General features: G+C 48.7%; 1 protein-coding gene across 1 annotated transcript; it reads left to right on the forward strand.

The window, feature by feature from the left end:
• Nucleotides 1-502: 502 nt before the first annotated feature.
• Nucleotides 503-8,643, forward strand: Srp9 (signal recognition particle 9). Its single transcript, NM_001126095.1, has 3 exons — nucleotides 503-727; nucleotides 5,042-5,110; nucleotides 7,610-8,643. The coding sequence occupies exons 1-3, from the start codon at nucleotides 656-658 to the stop codon at nucleotides 7,727-7,729; spliced, it is 261 nt and encodes an 86-aa protein (NP_001119567.1). The 5' UTR covers nucleotides 503-655; the 3' UTR covers nucleotides 7,730-8,643.
• Nucleotides 8,644-26,787: the final 18,144 nt, after the last annotated feature.

Below are 26,787 nucleotides of genomic sequence, written 5' to 3' on the forward strand. Positions count from 1 at the left end.
TTCTTATACTAGCAGACACCACAGTGTGGCTTCCTTCTCTCCTTGCTTCTCCTCTTACTCCATTCCCTTAAACACTGTCCATTTTAAGTACACTGCAGATCTAAAATGTGCCTAGAGGTCTCGCCCTTCTCTACTCCCAGTTCAGTTTGTCTCACCTCTGTGACCTCTTTTTTGTTCCCCTGACCCGATACAAAAGTCTATCACAGAAAGCTTTTGGTGGGGCTCCTGTTATGTCTTCCCAACTCCGTGATTAGGCTTTGAGTGTGACAGCTGTTCCTTGTCATTACCACGACTGCAACTAGGGTACCGGGTCACAGAGCTGCTGAGTCTTTGGAAAACCAGAGCCTGACTTTATAATCAATCATAGCCTGGAAAGGCAGCACCGACACCACCCCTCCAGTCCTGCAGGCGGCGCTGTGGCAGCCGCCCGCCCATCTCCCGACCGCTCTGAGCGGAGGCCCCACCCCCTAACAGCATGCCTCCTGCCCATTGGACCGGCGCGGCCGGGGCTGACCAATGGCGCAAGCGCTAGTGCGCCTCCATCTTTGGGCCGCCAGAGTCCAGCGCTGTGGGCGGTTGCGGGAGAGCGGTGGGCTGTCAGTGCGACAGCGCGTTTCTTGCTTCGCGGCCTCGTTTCGCGCTGCCCGAAGCCGCGATGCCTCAGTTCCAGACCTGGGAGGAGTTCAGCCGCGCGGCTGAGAAGCTCTACTTGGCGGACCCCATGAAGGTGAGTCGCTGCAGGGACGGCCCCGGGACTGGGGTCTTCTCTAACCTTGGCGCGACCTGTGCACATCCAGGAAGCTGAATCGGTCTACCGGTGTCACTGCCCTCTCTCGTCTCCTTCCATCTGACACGGAGACCCATGGAAGCTCCGCCAGCAACCACAGGCAGAGCCTTTTCCGCAGCGGCGGGCTCCAGAGCAGGCTGCACCCGGTGGAACGCCTGACTTCCGCTATGGATTTGGTTGGTTTACGTGTCGCCGGCTCTTTCCTGTCCGTCACGTATTTTAGTGCCCCTTTCCCTTCCCACCAAGACGCAAGAGTACCTACTTACAAAGTGGTGATAATTCCGGTCCCAGTTGGGAAGAACCTACTCCACTTTTTTTTGGATAGTGGGGATTTTTAGTTTTTTTTTTCCCCGTGGGTCAGTTGAAACCTTGTGAATGCTTGCACTTATACGTTAGACATAAATGTTTGCAAACGGTTCATTCCCCAAAGCAGAACTACCCATTCCCATTTACCAGTCCAGAATAGGTTCCGGGAGAGACACAAAGGTACATTTCACCGTTCCTTAAAGGGTTGTTGAAGGTAAGGTAGATGCATTCGTGTGTGTGTGTGTGTGTGTGTGTGTGTGTGTTTGCGTGTGTGCGTGTGTGTGTGTGTGTGTGTGTGTGTACTGAATAGATGCTCAGCATGCAGAACTCACTTAAGAACGGGAAGAGGGAACCGACTCCTCAGAGTTGCCCTCTGATCACACATCACACATGCACGCGTATACATACACACACACAGTAATAAGTAAAAATGTAAAAATACATTGGAGCTGGCAACTTGTAGTGGCAGTACTTACCTCAGACTTTTTACAGGGAGCCATCTCTCCAGCCCACAGGAAGCATCTTTTAAAAAGGTTAATTCATGGGACTGGAGAGATGGCTCAGTGGTTAAGAGCACCGATTGCTCTTCCAGAGGTCCTGAGTTCAATTCCCAGCAACCACATGGTGGCTCACAACCATCTGTAATGAGATCTGATGTCCTTTTCTGGTGTGTCTGAAGACAGCTACAGTGTACTTATATATAATAAATAAACCTTTTAAAAAACAGCAAAAAAGGTTAATCCATTAAGTCTTATGTGTACCAGTGTTTTACCTGTGCGTTTATGGTGTCTGATGGGAAAAGAGGGCATTGAATCCCCTAGAACTGGAGTTAGGAATGGTTGTGAGCCACCACGTGGGTGCTGAGAACCAAACCTTTGTCCACCTGCAGCAAGACGAGTTGCTATTATGAATGGTCTTAGACCCAGGAGGGGACTGGTGGTGCACACCTGTAATCCCAGCATTCAGGATGCTAAAGAGAGGAGAGTAGAGAATTTGAGGTCAGTTTAGGCCACACAGTGAGGCCCTGTCTAGGGTGGGGTTGGGGAGAAATGTATTGGTGGGGGGCATTAGAACTATAGGAAGACCAGGATAGACAGTAGAACATTTTGAGCCATTCTTGTTATTTTTTTAAGATACTCTCATCTCACGTGTCCCAGATTGGCCTCATTAATTTCCTGTGTAGTTGAGAATGATCTTGAACTCTGGATACTAGTTCCCCCCTCCCTTCTAAGTCTTTTGAGGTGGCCATGTTAAGCCCAAACTGCCCTTGAACTGAAGGTCCTCTCCAGCAGCCCAAATGCTGGGATAACAGGCGTGTAACACCCTTCCTGGCTTTATGTGGTGCCATTTGTTCTAGTTTCCTTTCTGTTACTAGGAAACACCCTGGCAAAAGAAGCATGGGGCAGAAAGTATGTATTTGTGTTATCATTCCAGGTTATAGTCTGAGGGAAGTCAAGGCAGAAACCCGGAACTGCTACAACCATACTCAGAAGCAGAGAGACGGTGCAGCCGTGCAGCCTGCTGGCTTCTGCTTGACTTAGTCTTAGCTGTCTCCACTCATACAGTTCAGGGCCCAGCACTAAGTTGGTTGTCTTCCTACCTCAATTGACAGTTACGACAGCCGGCTCATACCCATAGGCCAACCTGATAACTGCAGGCTCCCTTCTAAGGTGACACTTCAAACTAATTATCCTATTGCTCTTAACATTGACACGATAGTTCATTGGTTTCATGTGCAAAGTGATAATAAATGGCAAGGTAAACTAGGTATCTATGAGGTTGTGTAGTTTGTGACAGTGGTGGCTTCTTGTACTTTCATATGGCTCTTCTCTCTGTCCTTTGCTTTGACATCATTTCCTCAGTTGAGCAGTGTGCTGTACCGTGTATAAGATTTGTCCAGAAGGGCCTGATACTGACCATAGTATCCATTGTCTGAATTTAGTAAGAAGACAGCAACACACATGGAGTGACTCTTTGATGATGTAGCTGCAGGGAGTTGTGGTGATGGAAAGGAGACAGCAGAGGAGAAGCTGCCCAGGGAGAAAACCCTAGTGGCCTCCAAACTTAAGTAGAAACCCTGGGTCTGAACCCCAGTCCATTTGATCCTTGGAGAGCTAACGAAGACAGTTTGTCTGGTCTCTAGAATTTATGTGAGGGAATTCTGCCTTTGGTACCCAACATGTTTAGTATCTTTTCACCCTTTACTCTAACCTCCATGGCTTGAACTGAGATGCTATTTCTTGTGGACTGAGAGAGCCTGTGGTTGGTCTATCTTCCTTTTAGTCCCTTCCCTTCCTGCCACCCATGGTCTGAAAATACAGACACTGTCCTGTCCTTTGCTTAAAACCAGTTCTTCGACTGGAGAGATGGCTCAGTGGTTAAGAGCACTGGCTGCTCTTCCAGAGGTCCTGAGTTCAGTTCCCAGCAACATGGTGGCTCACAACCATCTGTAAAGAGATCCGATGCCCTCTTCTGGTGTATCTGAAGACAGCTACAATGTATTCATATAAATAGAAAAATAATAAATCTTAAAAAAAAAAAAAAGAAGCAACAAAACCAGTTCTTCATCGTTTACTGAGTGATGTCCTCATTCCCACCCACACTGTCTTGATTCAGTCGTTCTGGCATTAGACTTGGTGAAGCCACAGAATATTGATATATTTTGTTTTACCAGTTTACCAGTATTTTTCTTTGTAGGACTTTTTAAAAACAGACTTAATTCACTATATTTTTCTTATAAAAACCCTTCTGTGGTAGCCAAAGATGGAGCCTGGGTCCTCTGAACAGACACTCCGGCGTGGGTTTTCACAAAGCAGTCAGCGAATTCCTGATAAGGAGACTTGACTAATACAGTCTCTTTCCAGAGGACTGGGGTCAGGTAACTGTAGGTCTTGGAGGTGGCATCAAAGGTGGCCTCGGCAGAGTTGCCCAGGGTGGCAGTGCAGCCCCGGGCTGATGTATGGCAGTCATCTATACCGGCCATCATGAGTAGCTTCTTGGGCAAAGGAGCAGGGACAATGCCAGTGCCTCTGGGGGCAGGGATGAGACGCACCAGCACAGAGCCACGTGGCCTGTCACTGTGCATGGAACACTGTGGGACCTGCTAGTCTCTCAAAGGGACAATGGAGCACTTGGCCAAGATGATGGTTCCTCGGCTGGCAGTGGCTACCTCCTTGGAGCATGTAATACCAAAACTGACATGACCATTGTAGTCCCCAATAGCAACAGAAGTCTTGAACCTGTCCACTGGCCGGCATGACTCTGTGATGGGCAGGAAGATCAGGTAGATCTGCTCCACGACTTGATCTTCATGTCCTTAACTTGGTGATGGGTAACGAGGATCCACTCCTTACCTCCCTGAGCTCATGGTCTCCTCTGTGTCCACAGCCCCCAACTCGGCTGCTGAGTCACTGCCATGGCCTCCCTAACTCCCGCTGAACCAGGATCATCTGCCGTTTAGTGTTTCCCCCCCAAAAAGAAGAAGCCTGTCTAGGAATTTAATTTTAATTTATTCTGTTTTGTATCTGATTATTTTGGTTGGCTGAATTCAAAGTTCTTAACTAGACAGGAACCTTGACTTTTTGTCTCTGTGCCTATTGAAAATGGAAGCCTATTTTGAACTGTAACAGTGTTTTTTATCTAACAGTTAAAATCCTTCAGGTTGCCACACTGAAATCATTTTAAGTTTGTGCGGGGGCTTTGGGAGCAGGATAAGGCTGTGGTTCTTGATGTTTCATGTTTTGTTGGGGGGGGGGTGTTGGTTTTGTTTTTGTTTGTTTTTTTCTGAGACAGAGAGTCTCTGTGTAGCCCTGGCTGTCCTGCAACTTGCTCTGTAGACCAGGCTGGCCTCAAATTCAGAGATCCACCTGCCTTTGCCTCCAGAGTGCTGGGATTAAAGGTCTGCCACCAGTGCCATCTGTTGTTTTTAAATAAGTATTTTTATTGCAGGTACGTGTGGTTCTCAAGTACAGGCATGTTGATGGGAATTTGTGTATCAAAGTGACGGACGATCTAGTCGTAAGTACACACTGGTTTGTTGGGTTGGGTTGAGTTGACTGCTTGTTTGAAGTTGTTCTTGTAGACAGTGCAGATGACCTGCTAGGTGCACGCATTCCACATGAAAGAACTTCATTCTTGAGTTCTTCTCTTAGACCAACAAATAACAGACTTGCTGCATGAAGGCAGTGCGCCAGCTATGGCTTCTTCAGACCTCACCAGAGAAACGGACACTAAAACTGAGTGGTTTCCTTTCTCATGGTGAGAAGCAAGTGATTATATAGCCTTTGCTTTTGTCTTTGAGACAGGTTCTGACTGTCCGTGAACTCAGTGTGTAGACCAGGCTGGTCTCTAACTCACAGAAAGTTTGTATCAAAGGCATGTGCTACCATGCTGTAAATGGTGATCAACCAAGCCAGGGGCTTGTTACTGTCTCTCCATCCCTCTCTTCCTCCCCTCTGTCAGTTGATCTGTTCATGCAGCTCTCCACCTACCGGAACTGCTCCTAGGGTGAGCTCCTCGGTGCTGTGAGGAGATCTCTAGCCCAGTGCTTCCTTCACCTCAAGTTCCAGCTGGTCTCCTCCACTTGCGTGTGAAGGCCGTTCTCTGGTTGGGAGTTCTAGCCCTGGTAGCTCTATTTTATGTTGGCTTTGCTTTTCTGTGTTCCCCTCTGCTAATTATTAGATGTTTCTGTTGTGTTTTATAAAAGAAGAGCCAAGGATATGTTTGATAGAGGCAAAGTATGGTGAGGTGGGAGGGAGGGGTGCCTCGGCAGGCCCATGCTGAGGCATCCCTTCCCCCTGAGGTATCAGCCATATGACAGGTGTAGTGTAGAATAGAGTTTATTTAGGACATGGGAAGGAGAGTTGGGAAGGGAGTAGAAATGAGAGTGGAGGTTTGGGGGGTAGGAGAGAAAGGAGAGGCTGGCCAGGAACATGTGGGGAGGGGAGAGAGGGAGAAAGAGGTCAGGGAGAAAAGAGAGGCAGAGAGAAGGGCAGAGAGCAAGGAGTGGGCAAACAGCCCCTTCTATAGTGAGTCAGGCACACCTGGCCTTTGCAGGGTGACTGTGGGGCGGAGCCTAGAAGAAATGCTAACAGTCTCCCCATAAATACTGCATTTTACCAGTACTGAGGCCTCGGTTGTCTTTTGTGGCACTTCTGGAGCAGTTCATTTGATTCCTGCAGTCTGGTCCTCCTGTATTCCTGCCTGCTCGCACATTTATGTATTTGGTCCCTATCTTCCTTCTGAGTCTCTTTGACTAATTCTGAAGTGATGACATTTTCCTTCATGCAGCTGTCAAAGTTAGCCTTTCCAGAGTGGGTCTTTTCAGCTCTTTCTGCCATTAGGCGTGTTGTCACCCACCTGCCAGAAACCTGGAGTCTTAGGGTTTACTGCTGTCAACAGACACCATGACCAAGGCAACTCTTAAAAGGACATTTAATTGGAGCTGACTCAGAGGTTCAGTCCATTATGGGAACATGGCAGTGTCCAGGCAGGCACAGTGCAGGAGGAGCTGAGAGTTCTACATCTTGTTCTGAAGGCTGCTAGCAGAATGCTAATTTGTAGTCAGCTAGGATGAGGGCCTTAAAGCCCAGGCCCACAGTGACATGCCTACTAATACTGCCACTCCCTGGACAAAGCCATTCAAACCATGACACCTGGCGTGGCATTTCCCCTTCTTTTCTCTTGTTATGGTATATATGAAAAAGTGCCATTTTCATCCCTTACCATATGTATATAACATACACACACACAGAGACCCTCTCTCTCTCCCCCTCACTCCCTCCCTCCCTCCCTCTCCCTCTCCCTCTCCCTCTCCCTCTCCCTCTCTGTCTTTCTCCCCCATTCAAGGGCCTTTCACACACTACATATGCTCTATTATCTCTAGCTCTGATGGAATGATTTTTTAAAGTGCAAACTTGATTAACTCCCTTTAAAAAGTCCCTTTAAACTTCATCCTCATGTTCCCTCTGACTTTTTTCTTCATTAGTTAAGAGACTATTTTCTCAAGTAGGAAATATATAAATATATAAATTCACCTTAATAGTAAAGATTGTCTTTTGTTTCCTGATACAGGGTCTCATGAGCCCACACTAGCTTCAACTTGCTGGGTAGCTGAGAATGATCTTGAACATTTTAAACTTTATTTATTTTCGGTGTTTGGGCATTTTGCTGCATGTATGTCTGTGTGCACACACATGGCCAGTGCCTTAGCAAGTCTGAAGAGGGCATCAGTTCCCCTGGGGCTGAGTTACAGGTGGTTTTGACAGTGGGACTTAACTTGCAATGTTTGAGCGTTTTCTAGAAGATTTTCTTTACATTTCATCTAAGGCAGTGGCACTTAACAGTTAAAGTAAAATTGAAGGGAAAGCCCGGAGCTGCAGGCCGCTCGTGTGACACCTGAGAGTAGAGCAGAATGAGGCAGACAGGGCTCTGGGTGTTTGCCCGCTCACTTGCTCCCGTCACCTCTAGTAACGAGTTTTGCTCAGTTTGTATGTCTTTCTGTTCATTCTCTGACAGTGTTTGGTGTACAGAACAGACCAAGCTCAAGATGTAAAGAAGATTGAGAAATTCCACAGTCAGTTAATGCGACTTATGGTGGCCAAGGAATCCCGCAGTGTCGCTATGGAAACAGAATGAATGGTTTGAAATGAAGACTGTTATGTTCTTGGGAAGTAAACAGCTTTTGAAACTGAGAAAGTGTTGGGACGGAAATATTTATATAACGGAGCTGTGGAAAGCTGGGAGACCAGCCTGTGTCCTAAGGTTTGTTTAGAGAGTAGGAATGTCAGGGTTTTCAGTTAGAAAACCTTTATTTTTGGAAACTGAATAAGGGATATCTTAAAACTTTTTGCTGATAATTTGATGTTGGACAAATATATAGTTATTTTTTTCTGGTAAATTCATATCAGTAACTTGTTGAAGAATTGACAAGAAAAGTTCTTTCTAGATTGTGTTTAAGAGGAAATAAAATGTAACTTTTGCTGTGTTGGTATGTGTCTTTTGAAGTGTGACATATATCCGTTTCTAATAAACACGGGATAACTGGGATCACCCGCTCTGCGGTGCCGATCCGTCTGGTGTGTGAAGAGCAAGTCTCTACCTTTCTTGCCAGGTTCAAACCGTTTCCAATGGATGCTTGCTGAGCCATGAGTGACTTGAAGTCTGGCTTTTAGTGACCCGAGCCAGATGCCAGTTCTGAGTGCACAGGCAGGGTGACGACGCCGATGACTGGGCGGCATGTGTGCAGAGCACTGGCAGTGTAGCTCCCACTCAGACTGAGTGAAGTATTAGCACAGCATGCCTCTCAGAACCCTTAGGTTCCTAATGAACCAGAAGCCCACCGTTCATGTGTAGCTGGTGTTTGTGAAACGCTTTACCATCTAAAGGTGATGTTCCGTGCTGTCTGCTCAGGACTGAAGGGAAGGGGCCACATTAAAGTAGTCTTTGTAAAAGTTGTCATGTTGAATAACTTGAAATTTTTATTAGTTATAAGAACTCTAGTCTGCTTTAGAGAGGTCAGTAAATAAAATATAAGCATACTATTTTTGTTGAAGTTTTGAATTTTTCACATAGGTTTCTTTCCTTTCCTTCTCTTTGTTTAGCTAGGGTCTCACTAGCCCTGGCTGGCCTGGAACTCACTATGTAGGTCAGGCTGGCCTGGAACTCACTATGTAGGCCAGGCTGGCCTAGAACTCCTCACCATGTAGGTCAGGCTGGCCTGGAACTCAGAGATCCACCTGCCTCTCCCAAGTGTTGGGACTGCAGGCTCGAGCCACCTCACCTGGTTTGTATGGATTTCTTGACTGGGTATCTGGTACCAACTTAATCTGAAGTGAATTTCAAGATGCTGCAAGTGAATGAATGCCTTTGTTCTTTTTCTCACCTTTTTATTGTGTTAGTCCCTGAGCTACTTGGTGATGGTAAAATTGTTTTCTTGAATTGGGAAAGTACAATCAAACATTACTTTGTTAGTGACAAGTTTTTTGGCTTTAGGTTTTCTCCCTAGAGCTAATGGGAGGAAGGGAACATGACCTTTTGCTTATTCACACTTATTTTTTACTACAACTGGAGCAGTCACTTGGAAGGGAGGGAGGGGCTTCTGTTTGTCCGAGTCCTTAGAACCCATAGTAAGACTCCAGCGGCCATATGTCCACAGTGGCGCAGTATTGTGCCCCAGTGTTGATCTTTCCTCAGTGTTTTGGGATCTTGGAATTAACTTGTTTGAATGTATTTCAGACATCTGTTTCATGACATTTGATCAAAATACAGGGCAGGAACTTAAGCAAGGCAGGAACCTGGAATATCTTTATATGTAAGTTAATTTTAAAAAAATAAAATGAGGGGTTGGGGATTTAGCTCAGTGGTAGAGCGCTTACCTAGGAAGCGCAAGGCCCTGGGTTCGGTCCCCAGCTCCGAAAAAAAAAAAAAAAAAAAAAGAAAAAAGAAAAAAAAAAAGAAAATGAGTACTGGGGAGACTGAAGCTGGAGGGTCGAGAGTTCAAGGCCAGCCTTGACTACTTGTTTGCCATTGAAATTGTACATTCTAGGGGCTGGGGATTTAGCTCAGTGGTAGAGCGCTTACCTAGGAAGCGCAAGGCGCTGGGTTCGGTCCCCAGCTCCGAAAAAAAGAACCAAAAAAAAAAAAAAAAAGAAATTGTACATTCTAAATATCTTCAGTTTATGGTTATACCTAAGTAAGGCGTTTCTGGCAGGAAAGAAAGACGCTGCAGTGAGTGTCACCTGCAGCTAATGGCCTGACTCACTGTAGTGGTCACACTGCCCCAGCTGCCCCAGTTCCCCAGTGTGACAGATGCTGGTCCCAGCAGCCAGCCCTCCTGCAATGCTTTCTGGTCCTCCTTCCTTCCTGTCTTCTCCCCTCTGTTCCCAGGCATCGGGCCACACTTGTCTTCACCAGTTGCTGCCAATGAGTCTCAGACTTTCTGTCCCAGCCTTGTGCTCTGCCTGGGAGACCCGAGTTAATGTCCATTTGAATTGCAAAGTTTTAGCATTGTTCTGTTGAGTATGAAGTTAGTTGAATTTAAGTGTCTCAGTTTCAGGTGTAAACTGGCATCATAATAATATTTATCTCAATTACAAGTGAATTAATACCGGTGTCTGGCATGTAGCAACTCTGCTTATTAAAATTACTGAATTAGAATGCACTCCATATTTAGAATACTCTTGATTTAATACGTTGCAAATGCCTTCCTCATTCTGTTATAGGTTTTTTTTGTTGTTGTTGGGGCTTTTTGGGGTTTTTTTTGGCCTAGGAATACTGTTTTGTGTTTCTAGAAATTGATTTGTTTTCTATTTGTATTTTCACACATTGCCATAAATTAAGTTACTTAAAATGACACGTTCAATTCTTCAGTGTACGAAATGAGCCTTAAATGCCTAAAAATCAAGGTGTTGGCACAGCTGGTCTTCCCTGGAGGCTGAGAAACGTTCTTAGCTTTATTCCTATGTGCCACCTGCCTTCCCACCTTCCTTCCCCCTCCCCCTTCTCTCTCCTCCTTCCCTTTCCCCTCCCCCTCCCCAGCTGTGTATGCATGTGTGTGTGTGTGTGTGTGTGTGTGTGTGTGTGTGTTGGTGTGTGTGTATTGGTATGTGTATATGTATATGTGTGTGTATTGGTATGTGTATATGTATGTGTGTGTGTTGGTGTGTGTGTATGTATGTGTGTATGTGTGTGTTGGTATGTGTGTATGTATGTATGTGTGTGTTGGTATGTGTGTATGTATGTGTATGTGTGTTGGTATGTGTGTATGTATGTGTGTGTTGGTATGTGTGTATTTATGTGTGTGTTGGTATGTGTGTATGTATGTGTGTTGGTGTGTGTGTGTGTGTTGGTATGTGTGTATGTATGTGTGTGTGTGTTGGTATGTGTGTATGTATGTGTGTGTTGGTATGTGTGTGTGTGTGTTGGTATGTGTGTATGTTATGTGTATGTGTGTTGGTATGTGTGTATGTATGTGTGTGTTGGTATGTGTGTATGTTATGTGTATGTGTGTTGGTATGTGTGTATGTATGTGTGTGTTGGTATGTGTGTATTTATGTGTGTGTTGGTATGTGTGTATGTATGTGTGTGTTGGTATGTGTGTATGTATATGTGTGTGTGTTGGTATGTGTGTATGTATATGTGTGTGTGTTGGTATGTGTGTATGTATGTATATGTGTGTGTGTTGTTATGTGTGTATGTATGTGTGTAGGTATGTATATGTGTGTGTGTGTGTTGGTTTATGTGAGTGGGCATCCCACATCTGGTTGCAGAGTTAATTTTTTTTTTCCTTTCATCATGCGGATACTGGGGATTGAACTCAGGTCTTCAGGTTTGGTGGCAAGCATCTTTACCCACAGCCTTCTCTCCCAGCCCTGTGACACTGTCACAGGCTCATGATGTCACAATGCTGACACCTTTTTTGACCTGTTCCCATATTGATCTCCTTTTGTCTCATCTCCTTAGAAGGACTCTTGTGATACACTAGTGCCAACCCGGGAGAGCCCCAGGAGTTTGTCATCTATAAAGATGTGGTCATAGGTTCTAGAGATTAGGATGATGTTAATCTTCTGGGCTGTCAGACCACCATGGCTATCCTTTGTTATAGAGAAACTTTCAAGTTTTGAATCACAGTTGTCCTTTGGACCTTGTGGGACTTCACTTTCAGATACCAAAATCCACACACACTCAAGTCTTATCTGAGATGGTAAAATGTGGTAAAAAATAATATGGCACAACCGGTTCCCACCTGGGCTCTCTCTGACCTGGGAGGTCACTCTCTCGATAGTTCTGGCTCTGGTGGAATATAGGAACTATCCTAATTTATCTCAGAGGCTCCATGCTGCCCCCAGGGTACTCTCTAACCCGGGCGGTCCGTGAGCCGTTCCAGTGTGGCACCTTGCCACAATGCTTTGCTTTCACACACAGTTCCCTTGGGTTGTCACCACACCTGGCTCACACATCCCAATTCCGTGGTGGGCCTGGTGCGTCCCACCACCACTACACCTTCTCTTGAACTCAATGAAGTCGCCACATGAAAGAACACATCACACAATAACCTCTGATCCAATTGATAAGGTGTAATTTGCCCATCTAGACAGCACAAAATCCTGTACACACCCATCCCTTAAAAATATTTATAGTAGGGACTGGAGAGGTGGCTCAGTGGTTAAGAGCACTGACTGCTCTTCCAGAGGTCCTGAGTTCAAATCCCAGCAACCACATGGTGGCTCACAACCATCTGTAATGGGATCCAAAGCCCTTTCTGGTGTGTCTGAAGAGAGCAACAGTGTGCTCACATACATAAAAATAAAGACTTTAAAAAAATATTTATAGTAACCTGTCTATTCATAGAAAAGATTCTTAACATCTGCCACCATGTTCTCCCAGCTCGCTCTCTCCTGCTTCTCCCTCTCCTAAAACCTCTGTTCCTACCTCCCTTCCTTCTCGTCCAATGACAGGCCTCGTTCACCTGCATAATGACATCAACCTACAGTAAAATATTTGTATACAAGAAAGCTGGGCAATGGTTCCCCAAAGACCCACTGATTACCCACTTCTGACAGTGCCTCAGTACCCTGTCCCTCAGGAAGTCACCTGGGCAGTAGGGGAGTTCGACACGAAGTGCTGCTTGCCTGGACTTTGGAAGGCCAGACATCAGATAGGACACAAACAGAATGCAGAGTGGCAGTTCTAGAACCCACGCGGTGGGCACAGGCTCTTGAGCAGCATAGCCAGGCTTTGAACTCCAGGAACACCAATCCCAGGCTCAGGGAGCCTGACTGATGACAGTCTCTGTAGTGCCATAGAACGCTTCAGACCTCGTGCTTGGTTTACGACACTTGCCTGACAGCAGCCCCACTCATGTGACCATCATTACTATAATAATGTTTTTGTTGCATTTAATTGTGGCTGTGATTGCGTCGCTGTGCCCACACCACCATATGCGTGTGGAAGCCACACGAGTTGGAAGAGTTGGTGGTCTACACCATGTAGGTCCCAGGGATTAAACTCAAGTTAGGTTTGGCAGCAGACACATTTACCCACTGAGCTGTGTCATGAACCCCAGTGTTACCTGCCATTGTAGATAACTGTCTCCTCCCCTCTTTGTGGCCCCCATGATAGACCGTCAGTACTCCCGGTGCTGGGCAGGGAGGTGCAGGAGACAGAGCCCTGGGTGGGGATAAAATATGCTGTTGCCCCTTTGTCTTTTAGCAAAGTGGGCTGCAGTCTCTCCCTTGCAAGAGAAGTATTTGCATTGCAGGGAGAATGTGGGCCGGGACCTGGATGGGAGTCCTGCATGTGAGCACTTAATGGACCTTAGCTGTTCTAGCCAGGCCTGGAGGAAGGGACATAAGAGCAGGGCATATGAGGGCTGGAGAGATGGCTCAGCGGTTAAGAGCACCTGACTGCTCTTCCAGAGGTCATGAGTTCAATTCCCAGCAACCACATGGTGGCTCACAACCATCTGTAAAGAGATCCGATGCCCTCTTCTGGTGTATCTAAAGACAGCTACAGTGTACTTATATATAATAAATGAATAAATCTTTAAAAAAATTTAAAAAAAAAAGAGCAGGGCATATGGTGGGGCAGAGCCGGAGAGTTTCTGGGTCTGGGATAGAAGTGGCATGGGGCTGCAGAGGAGGCGGGAGGTGGATAAGAACCTTATCACATGTCCTGGGGCCCTGTGTTGCTCATCCATACCCTCATCTGGCTCTTCCTCCAGACCACTCAGCTGCCTCAGACCTGCCTATGTTGCTTTCTCACCTGCTGGACTGGTCCTGTCTGTATACCAGGACATGCTTTGCTCTGACGTTCATGATGTCTATAGCATCTGCTACGCAGGGGCTCTGAATGTCTGCATCACCGCCCAGATCTGCTTGCTGGCAGTGTTGTGAGGCACCTGCTTCCTCTAGAGCCCCAGGGTCCTCATCTGTGGAGGGCAAGCAATGGTGCCTCTGGTGCCTAACCAGCAGAGGCTGCTGGGAAGAGAGACAGGAGCCTGGGAACTGCTTAGCCGTGTGCTTGTCTCAATAGACATCCCTAGACTGGGCCCTCAGTGACTGGAGCTCAACTGGAGCTCAAAAGAGATCTTTCTAATTAAGGTCTCAGGGACGGAAATAGGCCTTGAGTCCCAAGGAGGGAGGATGTGGGGGAAGAGAAAGCATTTGAGGCAGATATCCCAGGGAAAGGACACACAGGAAGAACACGCAGCAGAGCCAGCCCAGCCGAGCAGGCTGGACAACTGATAAGCAGGTGTAAACGTGAGAAGGGAAGAAAGTCGAGGCCAAGAGGCTGTGACCTCCTGGGAACTGGTGGCCGTATTTCCTGCCTACACAGATTGGATCTTGAAGGTATCAAGACAAGTAAGACCAGGCCACTGTCTCCTCTAAGTCCCTAAGGACAGAAAGGAAGCCTCCCAGCTCACCCTAGGCACCAGCTCATGGTACCATAGAACAGGTCCTGACCCAGGCTAGACCCCCAAGTACTAACAACAGGCTACATAATGGAGAGAAGGCAATTGATCCAGAGCTGGCTATAAAAATCTCTCCCGCCAATTTCTAGCCATGACCTCTGGTGTGTCAGATGTGCTCTGGTTCTCCAACTGGGAAATGGGATGAGAACAGTACACACTTTACAGTGGTAAAGAGTAGAAAGAATTACCAGTGGAAGGTATGGAGCTTGGCATGTCCCCAAACACGAATTGTTAAGATATTAATGGAAAGCAACTTCTACACGGGAGAGCTGGAGGTTAGAAGTGCTTTCATTCACTTTCATTCAGTTGAAGAGACCGGAGCCAGGGGACAGATCTGGCTTGTTCAGAGAATCGTGCTGTCCCCAGTGACTACAAGACTTATCACGGGGCTGAGCGGGCACTGCTGGCTGGCTCCGGCAGCTGGGAGGATGAAGAGTTATGGGCATTTGACCAAGCTTAGAGTAAGCAAGCTGGGACCCTCAGTAACTCCAGCCTGACCCTTCTCCAAGTTCCTCCCTGGTGTGGGGTCAGGGTAGAGCGTGGCACTGCCACCTTAGCTCTTTGTGGTAACTCTGTATACCACCTTGTCTGCTTGCCACCCAGCAGGTAACCATCTGGGTTTCTTGGTGTCCCCTGAGCATCTTGTGATGACATAGATGAGGGACAGTCAGCACTGTAATCTCAGTCTGGGCACAGCCTTTGCCTCTGCTTTGATAGCCCAGGAATGGGGAGGAAAAAGTATTCCATGTCAGAGATCTCAGGGGCTCAGTTCTGGTCTGCTCCCCTAGCCTGTTGGGATGCAGAAGTCACCGTGGTCCCTGCCATTGGCTTTGTCTGCCAACCTTAGACTAAGATTGTTGGTCCTGCTTTCCCAGTGAGCACTGAGGAAAAAAATACCCCTTGTTTCTGCTTGCTGTTCAGTTGCGTTCTTTGTGTGTGCACTTATGCATGGGTGTGTATGCTGTTGGTGCATGTGTGTATGTGTACTCTAATCTGTGTGGTATGCATGCATGCCTGTGTGCTTATGCAGAGGTCAAAAGTTGACGCTGGATATCTTCCTTGATTGTCTCAGTTTTATTCACTAGAGTGGAGCCTCTGTCTGAACCCAGAGTTCCCGATTTGCTAGTCTAGCCAGTCAGTGTGCCCTTGGGGGTCTCTTGCCCTGCCTCCTGGGAGCTGGGGTCACAGAGGGCTGCCACAGCCACCTAGCATGTATGTAGGTGCTGTGGGTCCAGACGCCTCGTGCTTGCACGGTAAATGCTTTGTCCCCTGAGCTGTTCCCCAGCCTCAGCCAACGTGTCCTTGAGTTAGCACGATGACATCTCACATCACAAGGGACAGCGTGGGGCAAAGCACAGTGATAGGGAGATGCTTGCAGTGCCCGGCAGTCAGTGTTCAGCAAATGCCAGCTGCAGGAGCGGGTGTTACTGTCACCTTGGAGGAGTTCTATTTCAGACTCATAACATCCATGATGTCACCAGGACAACCTCAGGCAGAGGCGAGTGTTAGGACGAAGTAGGGTCTGCTGAGTCGGTCAGTCACCAGGCCCCCAGGACTGTGTCTGCCGAGCTCACACTCCTCCACTGCCTATGAAGGATGAATGGGGGAACCCGAGGTCTGTTTCAACCTCCAGGGACCGTGGCCTTGGACAAGTCACTTGTGAAGCTTCCATTTCCTCTCCAGAGAATAAATATATGGCATTACCTGGGACACAGCAGCTGCTTAAGCGGTGGCAGCAGACACGCTGTCATTGATGGAGTCCTGGACCGTTGGGGAGAGCAGGGAGCAGATGTCCAGGCCTCGGTTTCCCTCCAGTCCGATCTTGTTAAATTTGTCTACCCTGGCCACCCACCCCCACCATCCGTCCACAGATGAAGGCAAGCACTTCTTCATCCTGTCCTGTCCTCAGGACAGGACTTGTCGTGGGCTAGGCAAATGTTTGCCCATCGAAGGGGTGGGTACATGTGACCAGTAGCCAGTGTCTCACTTGGTCTTTCTCCTTTGAAGCACTTCCTTGATGCTCTGGGGCTGATCAGAGGCTGTGGCACAAAAAGGTGAAGTCTGATGTTCTCAGTTCAGTCCCCGGAACCAATGTGGTGGAAGAAAGGAACCAATCAACCACCACAAGCTGTGCAGCGGCGCCCACACACCAATAAAGAAAATGTTTATTCAAGAGAGAATATGCTTGCCCGCCAGGACTTAATACAGCACACCCACTTTGTAGACGAGGAAACTGAGGTTCCAGGAGGGCTTAACTTGTCATGGGCCAGGCATATCAACCCTCCAGTCTGCCTCGGACACCGCTCTTAGGGTGCTGTCAAAGTCCGTGCAGAATGGGGGAAGTGGAAGGGTGGTGTGTGTGTGCGTGCATGAGTGTGTGTGCATGTGCGTGTGCGTGTGCGTGTGTGTGTGTGTGTGTGTGTGTGCAAGTGCGCTCGACCGTGTCCTCTAGTAAGTCCTTACAAAGTGTTCTTCCCTGTGCTGTCTTTTTCAGCTTCAATAGCAGACACCATCTCCTACAATGACACGATTAAGGGTGCTGAGGCTTTCAGAAGAAAAGCCATTGGCTGAGAGGTCCCACTTAGAATCCCAGGATTTGAGGGCAGCACCAGACTGTCTTTCCAGCCCACCTCATCTCCCTTTCTAGCAGGCCACTGCCTCTGAAGCCCACAGTTAATGTGCACTTATTTCTGCCAAGAGATGGTACTCAGTAGTAATCAATCAAAATGTCACTCTGACAGCCTGGTGGATGAAGCTGGGAATCAGCAGTGATGGCTGACTGAGCAAAGACTCCTGAAACCCTAAAACCCAAGCTGTACTAGATGCCACCTGCTCAGGCTGTCTACACAAGCCAGATGGTGGTGGTGATGGTGGAGGTGGTGGTGAAGCTCAGAGGAATGAGGCAACCTCCTAGGCAGCTCTCAGAAGAAACTAGGCCTCAGCTCACTGCCCCATCTGCACTGCAGGCTCTCCCTAAGTAGCCGTTCCCTGGGAACAGTCTTCCTCGCACCCCATCAGCTCCTGTGGGATGTTTACAAGGCGACCTCAGAAGAATGGATGGTGTTTTCAGACCGTTGGCTTGCGGAGGATGATGGTCATTCCGAACTTGCCTCAGGAAGCCAGGACTCTGGCCAGGCTCCGACTTCACCATGTAACTGGGAATGAACTTCTTGAGTTCCCGTGTGAAAGGCAGGCAGATGCTGGCAGCACCTGTTCATGGATGTAAACCTTGAACCTGAGATGTGCAGCCTTACAGACTCTGACCCTTTCCTTCTTCAGCTGGAGACCCTAAGGGAGTCCCCCATCTGTTAACCAGCAGCCCCTAGAAGCGACTGCCAGGTCGCCCCTGAAGATGATTATGGCACTTAAGAGCCCCCAGATGGACTCCATAAAGGGCAGTGTTGTCACTGAGGGGAAAATGGAAGCGCTTGCATTCAGTTCCATAATGCCCTGGGGATATCCGAAATGAACCCAAAGATTCCATCCATCAGCCTGTGTGGCCTCTGCCTCCGGGTTGCACACAATTATCATCTGGGTGTATTTATGTCACCTTTTTAGAGACCACAGCGTGTATTGTATTTTTTTAAATTTGCTCTTTAAAAGCTAATGGGTCAGAGAATGAGTCATCTGTAGCAATAAAGCAGAAATATATGATGACTCGGAGAGCAGGCAGATGGTGAGAGACTGCTCTTGCCAGTCCCGCGTGGCAGCAGACTGAAGCCACCTGGGCTCAGAAGGCCCCATGGGGCTGCCCCTGACCAGAGGGGTTGGGAAATCTCTCAGTACACAACTGGAAGATTTGGGGATTGGGAGCGTGTATCTGGGTGAGGTGACAGGACACTGAAACCGGAGGAGGATATGTGCCAGTCCTCCCCTGGCTCTCCTGCTTGGGCTTAGCCTCTGTCCTGACCACAGAGCACACTGCTGAGCACCTATGTGCATGCGTCTGCTTCTGCCAACTTCATGAGTTTCACAAGCTTCTCCTGAAGCCTGGAAACATCTCTCTTGCCCCTCAGCTTGGTAAGGGGCTGGGAATGACCTTGGAGACCTGTGAACCCGGATTCAACTTCTCAGCGTGGCCAGACCTTGGATTCATTAACTCTCAAGGCTTGGGTTTCCTCATGTGGGACTGTCGGGTGAGCTTTTTGGGAGATGCCGCAAACTCATCCCTACAGCGGCTCCTCCCACCTCAGTGAGGGGTCAGAAGACAGGAACTGTGAGCTGAGTTCTTGCTAGCTAACACCATATTCAAGAGGTTGGAGGCTTGGCAAGGCGTGTATACCGCCACTGAAGAGCACCAGAGCGTGGCTCCCAGCGTCCACCGCAGGTTGCTCACTGTTAGCTTAAACTCCAGCTTCAGGGTTCCAGCGCCCTCTTCTGACCTCTTTGGGCACTGCACCCACAGACACAAACACACAAACCCCCACATATAAATTAAATTAAAAATAAACTATAACCTTTAAACAGATGTGATTGTGGGGCTAGAGAGAAGGCTTAGCAGTAAGAGCACTTGCTGCTATTTCCGAGGACCTGGGTTCGATTCCCAGCACCCACATGGCAGCTCGCAACTTCAGTTCCAGGGGACTCTCAGTCCCTCTTCTGGCCTCTGAGGGCAGCAGTCATACATACAATGCATTTACCTATATATAGGTAAAAAAAACTCATATACACACACGCCTGCGCGCACACATGCCTGTGCTCAAGGGTGTGCACTTGCTTTTTCATGTTGGAGCCAGAATTAGGAAAATAAAAGATGGTGGGAAGGGGGACCGGCTCCCATCTCTCATCTCTGGGAGGGTTGGGCTCATTGCAAATCAAACCGGACAAAGGGCAGCACTGGGGAGCTGCAGTATCTGAACTGCCACCATGGTCCCTTAGTGCCAGCATTTCCATTCATGGCAGAAGCACTCCACACTCAATCACCCAGCACAAAGGAAGACTGGCCATGCCAACACATGCAAGTTGCTTCTTGGAGCCATGGGCTCCCACCTTCCATCAGCCTTGAAGCTCCAGTGCTGCCTCTAATACTGAAGGGTTGGGGGTGTCTGAGGGTTGCGCCAAACCTCCTCCAGCAGCCTCTGCTACCCAGTTCCAGTGTTGGGGTGTCTTCAAAGAAGCTTGTATCTCTCACTATTCTGACAGTTAGCGTGTGGACAGGCTCACTCCAACGGTCACTGGGAATGAGCGGTGCCAGGGGTGTGAAAGCTGGTTTATGCTTTTGCTTGTGAATGTCCCTTCCTGTGGTAGGCTGGCTACACCTGTCACTCGTGGCTGCCATGTGTCCAAAACGTCTGTTTCTGCTCCTGCACTCACAGTTCCTCTCTGGTTCTGGGTGCTGAGCTCTGGGGGGTCCTGACTTATGTTTGTTCTGGACCTGCTGTCTCTGTGGACCACAGGGTCCCCATGAGAAGCAGACACAAACTCCTGGGTGACAGTGTCCCTGTGTATCTCCATTTCTGGGGGCACAGCAGGTCCCTTGCCCAGGTTGGTGAAGTTGTGTGTAACCTGGGGCTTATGCCTTTGATGGCATTTGTGGCCTTGTTGCTGCCCACCTGCTTCTCCAGTCATCTGTGCATCTCACTCCCAAGAGAAACCGATTTTTCAGAAGCATACAAGCTCCAAGGGTGCACGAACTGCTTTGACTCAGTCTGAGATAGATCTTGCCCAAGCTGAGAAAGAGGTTGGCCTTTCCCAAGTCAGATCCGGGCTGGGTAATGAGACCGTGGGCTTGGCTATGCTGATTCTGCTGTCCAGGATGGGTGGGGAAATTAACATGGCCCACCTAGAGGTGCAGGACTGGTATCCATTCACCCTAGGGCGGCAGGGCGGGGCTGGGGGCACCCTAAAGTCTCCGGGAGCACAGGAGCCCCTCAGCTAGAGGGAGGGAGAGGTGAGCTGGACTCATGTACTGGTGCTGAAAGTCAGGTGCATCTTGACCCCAACCCTAGGCTCACTTACAAGTTGGTAGAGCAGCAGCCAAAAAGCCATTTTTTTTTTTTTGGTCTTTTTTTTTCGGAGCTGGGGACCGAACCCAGGGCCTTGTGCTTCCTAGGCAAGCGCTCTACCACTGAGCTAAATCCCCAGCCCCAAAAAGCCATTTTGACGTCGGAAAAGATCAGGAAGGGGCCACCTTCTAAGTAACTACTAGCTAAACAGGGTGACCATCTACACTACACTGGAAGAGAGGCAACAGGCCCTCTGAGTCAGAAGCCTCCTATATATCCAGCTACAGCCATTCACATTGGCATAAACCAGGCGGCCCTGTTCCAACTGAGCTGTGCGCTCAAGGCGCTGAGTTGCAGAGTGGTACCCTGGTGGCGCTCAGAATACTCTTATAGCGCCACCTAATGGGCATAGCGGGAACTGCAGCCCGCCCTCTATACGGGATTCCCAGAGCAACTCTACCAACCCAAGACACAGCCTGACTTCTTTCTTTTTCTATACAGTAGGGAGCTGTGAGATCCTGGACTTAAGTAAAACAGCAGCAACAGAAAGGATAGAGGCTCTGGGAGGTGAATTTTCCAAAGGCAGCTGCTAAGCGGCAGAACCAGACTAGAAAAACGGTTCCTAACACCGGACAACTTTGCTTCTACGACTTCCCACTACGAAGGACGGTAGATGTCTTTCTGACCTACCATCGCACCCCAGTCGCCTTCGTATGGGAGCCATTGTTCATGCGTTGTTTATGGACTAGCAAGGCATCGTGGTGGGCCCCATGGATACAAGGCAGGTAAGAATTCTTCCCTGTGGAGCCATCGGGGAGTCAGACTGTAAGGGAGCACACACAAGTTCAGATTCAGATGGCACAAGATGGGAGGCCTGGAGGGAGAATACTGGGTGCAGGAGAATCTCACTTAGATCTGTGAAGGATACCCACGCTGAGCCCTAAAGGACATAGGATCATGGCTGGCATCTGGGGAAGGGGAACATATGTGAGGAATCTCAGACGTGGCAAGCCCCCCAGAGCGGGTGATGGACTGTTCTCCAGAACAATAGGGTGAGGAGCTGGAAGAGAGGGGTGTGAGCGTGCAGACCCTAGAGGAAGCGAGGGCTGGGATTCCAGGAACAGGACACTGGAGGGATGGCACAGGGGACTCATCTGTTTTGCGTGTCTTGTAGAAACTCCGCATGGGGTAGGGAAGATGGGGCAAGTGGGGCCAGGTTGGCCAGAGAGAGTCCGGGGTAGGCATGGTTGTGGGTCAGGGAGGACTTTCAAAACACACACGGGAGCAACTAATTTGCTAGGGATTCTCTGCCCTCTGTACTTGTATCTGGGCAGCCCATATCTGCTGGCTTCCATTGTTAGGGCGGAAGCCTGAAGCTATAAGGATCATAGGCATGGACGGTAAATGGTGCTCATTGGGGCTGGAGAGATGGCTCAGTGGTTAAGAGCACCGACTGCTCTTCCAGAGGTCCTGAGTTCAAATCCCAGCAACCACATGGTGGCTCACAACCATCTGTAATGAGATCCGATGCCCTCTTCTGGTGTGTCTGAAGACAGCTACAGTGTACTCATATACAAAATAAATAAATAAATTAATTAAAAAATGGTGCTTATTGGTCGTGACCTCAATCCCTTTCATGCTGGAGCCCTGAGCCACCACAGAAGAGGTCTAATGACTACCATGCTGTGAGGAAACTCAGGAATACATAGCAGCCTTCTAGTGCACAGTCCCAGCCGGAGACCTCTCCAGATGGCCCGGCTCCTGGCTATCTAGTTATTCTAGCCCTCCAGGCTAGTGCAAAGGGGCAGTGTGCACAGTGGCCTATGTGTCCCCATGCTTGTGCCCTCTCTAGCTGCTAAGCCCATGGGCATGCCATGTGCTTCCTTACTTCCGTTCCCAGCTTTCCTTCTCACCCATGGAGACAGTATCAGTGGCCGAATGGTCTCCTCCAGGACATCTCTCCAATGCACCCTCTCTTTCCAATATGTGCCACCATGACCTTAGAGGAATGAGTTGTGTGTCCCAAACATTGTGGAACCTGGACAGTGGGGCGGATCCTGGGAACAGACCAGGAAGTCAGAGCAAATACTTTCTCCGAGAGGCGAGAGGAACAGGAGAACAATATAGGGTGGAGAAACACACCAAGACAAACAGCTGGGTGGATAAACCCAGTCTCTACCCTCTCAGAGCAACTCACTTGAGGACTGATTAAATTATCAAGCCCAGAGGTGGCACGGCTGTATGCTGGCCTCTCAGAGCTTCAGCATGTTAACTCAGGTAATCCCCTGCCGATGCCATGAGATAGCAATTCTTACTGTGAGCGCCACCACCACCACCATCACCACCATTACCATCATCACCATCACCACCATTACCATCACCACCACCACTATCACCACCATCACCACTATCACCTCCTTCTCCACCACCACTATCACTACCACTACCACCACCACCATCACCACCACCACCACCATCGCACCATCATCATCACGGAGGGATTAAATACATAAATAAAATTAATCAATTAAATAAAGTCCAAAGTTCCCACAGTCAGAACCTTGACACTTATAGCTTTGGTATCAGCCATTGAACTTTTAAATATCCTATTTAATAACTGAAAGATTCTGTCCCTGAAATGGCAAAGATTGTATGAGATCCCGAGGTGGCTCACTGATATAAAATACCTGAACCGGATCGCCTTGCAAGGCAGGGCGGTGTGTTTATCCTCATTGTTTCAGAGAGCACAGAACACCACGGTGGGAGCAGGCAACCGGGGAAACATCTCAGCTCACAGTGTCTGAGCGGATCTTGGGACATGCCTGGGACCTTGAGTTTGAGTACATAGTCAGACCCGTCTCAAACAACCAAAACCAACCAAACAAAAAACCTAAAACCCCAACCATGACGTCGCTTCCCTGTGAGAAGTCTCCTTCACCACTATCCACAACACCTGCACAGGGCTCCAGGCACTGCAGGACCACGCCTTTCGGAAAAGACCACGCCTCTTTTGGGTCGACTAAACCTGGGTAAGATCCCGGCTCTACCTCTTTTAGTTTTATGATCCAAGATAGGTTTTGGCTTGTTTTAACTTGTGGGGTGTTCTCTGGGCTTCTGATGTACAGACCGTCTAATGAGGACTTGGTTCCTCCACTCCAGGAAGGAAAATGGATTCAAAGACAGAGCCACGTAAGCTTCACTGTTTTGTGACTCAGTAGGACTCACAGTGGGAAGTTTATTTTCGGCAGGCAGGCTGATCCAGGATCTCTCTTCACATTGGCGCATTCCGTTTGGATCCAGGGAAGGAAAGAACACGGATTCTGACTTGGCGCCAATTCCATTTTCAGACAATCTTCAAGCATGTGCGGGTCAGGGGCACAGTTGTGCCTGTGCTTTGGCGCCACCTGCTGGAGACAGAAGACGAGGTTGCTTAAGGCCCAGGAGTTATGACCATTATGTTATGGACAGACATCCAGACCCCTCTACAGTCAGCTATTGCTGTCGGTGAGGGCTCTGGAAAGGTTAAAGCTCTAGCTTCATCATTTACCATACCTCCAAGGCCGTTGGAAGGAAAATCACCCCCTTTCCCTCTGTGTAGTTGTAAGCTTTGGATTGGCTTGGTCCCCACTCCTTGAGTTGTTCAGAGGTCTGAGATCCTTCAAGAGAACGTAAGGTGATGGAAATAGACTGAGTGCTGTGCATTGTGGGAGCAAGTGGTGGCGCTAAGCTGTTCCCCTCGCTCCCCTCATGTCAGCCAGGAAGCAGAGGTCCTAACATCCTCATGTCCTCACTGGCTAAAGTTTCCTCCACAATTCAAAACCTCCTATAGCAACAGGAAGGTTGTACCACTTCCTGGGAGTACCACGTGCGTGCGGAGGTCAAAGCCTTCAAACACACACATGGCCATTGTGGGGGATACAGAAAATCCAAACTACAGCACAGTCCAACTGAGAGGAGATAACAGCTTTTCCCTCTGAGCTTTCTTATCTCTCACAGTTTACTGACCACATCCTGCCTGACATTTCCCCTGGAGCACGCTTCTTCAATTCCAACAGGATGTAGCCTCCCTCACTGCTGCCTCCAAGAAGACAGTCCCTGACCCTTACCCTTGTAGGGAACATTCAAACACTCTCTGACTACAGCGTTCCATTTTCTCTAAGAATTTAGTACTATCCCAACTATATGTTATATACTAACTTATTGATTTCTTGTTCTTTTTCTAAAAGATTTGTTTATTTATTATGCATAAGTACACTGTAGCTGTCCTCAGACACACCAGAAGAGGGCACCAGATCTCATTACAGATGGTTGTGAGCCACCATGTGGTTGCTGGGAATTGAACTCAGGACCTCTGGAAGAGCAGTCAGTGCTCTTAACCGCTGAGCCATCTCTCCAGCCCTCTTTTTCTTTTTCAACATTTGTGTGTTGAACATTTGTGTTCAACATGTGTGTGTGTCCCTGTGTATGTGTCCCCGTGTGTGTGTGTGTGTGTGTCTGTCTGTCTGTCTGTCTGTCTGTCTGTCTATGTATGTATATGCATGCTGAGTGGAGGCATCTGTGGAAATCAGAGGCATCAGATCCCCCTGGAGCTGGAGTTAAGACAGATGAGAGCTTTCTGATATAGCTCTGGGACCAGAACTCAGAATCTCTGCAAGAGTGGCATGCGTTCCTCACTACTGAGCCACCCAGCCCCGGTTTACTTGTCCTGCCTCCTCACTGCCACTTCGCTGTCAGTTCCGCACTTCCTAGAAAGATGCCTGGGCCCTGGGTAGCTCTCAGTGGGTCTCACTGCACCCACTGACCACCGCAGTGGACCATGAGCCTGCCGTGAATCTGGCAGAGTGCATAGAGAAGGAGAGTGCATTGACATTCATTTACGGGCAGGGGTCAGAACCCCACGTCAGGTGTGAGCATGCGCAGGCAACCAGAGGCCGTGAAACTGCTGAAGACACTGGGTGCGGGCAGCTCTGAGTCCGGACTAAGCTGTGTGGTTTGTTTTTTTTTTTTTTTTTTTTTATAAATTTATTTATTTATTATGTATACATCATACAGCTTTCTGCCTGCGTGTATTCCTGCAGGCCAGAAGAGGGCACCAGACCTGATTATAAGTGGTTGTGAGCCACCATGTGGTTGCTGGGAATTGAACTCAGGACCTCTGGAAGAGCAGACAGTGCTCTTAACCTCTGAGCCATCTCTCCAGCCCAAGCTGTGTGGTTTTAAAGAGAACAGCGGGGCTGGGGATTTAGCTCAGTGGTAGAGCGCTTACCTAGGAAGCACAAGGCCCTGGGTTCGGTCCCCAGCTCCGAAAAAAAGAACCAAAAAAAAAAAAAAAAAAAAAAAGAGAACAGCAAGGGTCCTCCCCGAGCTTCAGCCTCTCCTCTGCACGAAGACAACCATGACGCAGTTGAACAAGGAAAGCATTTAGAAGCATGTCCGGCACGTGCCACGTGTTCACCCCATGATGTCTACTTGATGACAATGGCCGCCAAGGCCAAGGTAATGTAGGTTGCAATCCAGTCCCTGAGGGTCAAGGGAGACCTTTATGATCATTGGGGGTAGAGCGTCGCCAGTTGCTGTCCACACCAGAGCTACACAGTCATAAACATATGTCAGATCCCTCCAGAGACCTCCCATTTGCCTTCTTGTACAAGGGCCCCCGAGAGCAGCCGAGACCGGCTTCATCCGGCACCCTAATTCCTTCCAAGTTCACACAGTCTCTGTGTTGTTTCTACTGGGCACCCGTGCTCAGAGCACTCAGGGAGAAGCCGCTGAGGGCATCCAGGGGGGGTCTTGCAAGGGACACAACTGGGCTGGGTTGCAGGTTTTTTTTTTTTTTTTTAATCTGGTGGGAATCAGCAGGTTACGGTCTGGGAATCAAGAGAAGGAACAGCAGGCGCTGGGTGCTCTCTGGGCCTTGATTTTTGCAGCTCAGAGGTGGGGCCAGTAACCCAGCAGTGAATCCGTGTCTTGTCAAAAGGGATCTGGTCCTTCTGTTTCCAGAAAGGCCCGCTCAGGCTTCAGAGGAGAGATGTGAGAAAACACCTCGTTTTCAAGTTGAATACAAATTCTGATCTCCTGGGTGGACCTTTTTATGACTGAGAACTAGGCTCTCAGTGACTGTCCTCTGAGGGTTCGCATTTGAACTTAGGGTGGGAGGCTGTGGCTAAACCCACTTTCTTGTTTCGGGTCTACGGGGACAAAATCAAATTGATGGCTTGCAGATAATGTACTGCTGCCCTGCACTGCCTGGGGAAGGCTCAGGGGCGTCTGACTAGAGA

This window comes from Rattus norvegicus, chromosome 13 (genome assembly GCF_036323735.1).
Source record: "Rattus norvegicus strain BN/NHsdMcwi chromosome 13, GRCr8, whole genome shotgun sequence".
Lineage (NCBI taxonomy): Eukaryota > Metazoa > Chordata > Mammalia > Rodentia > Muridae > Rattus > Rattus norvegicus.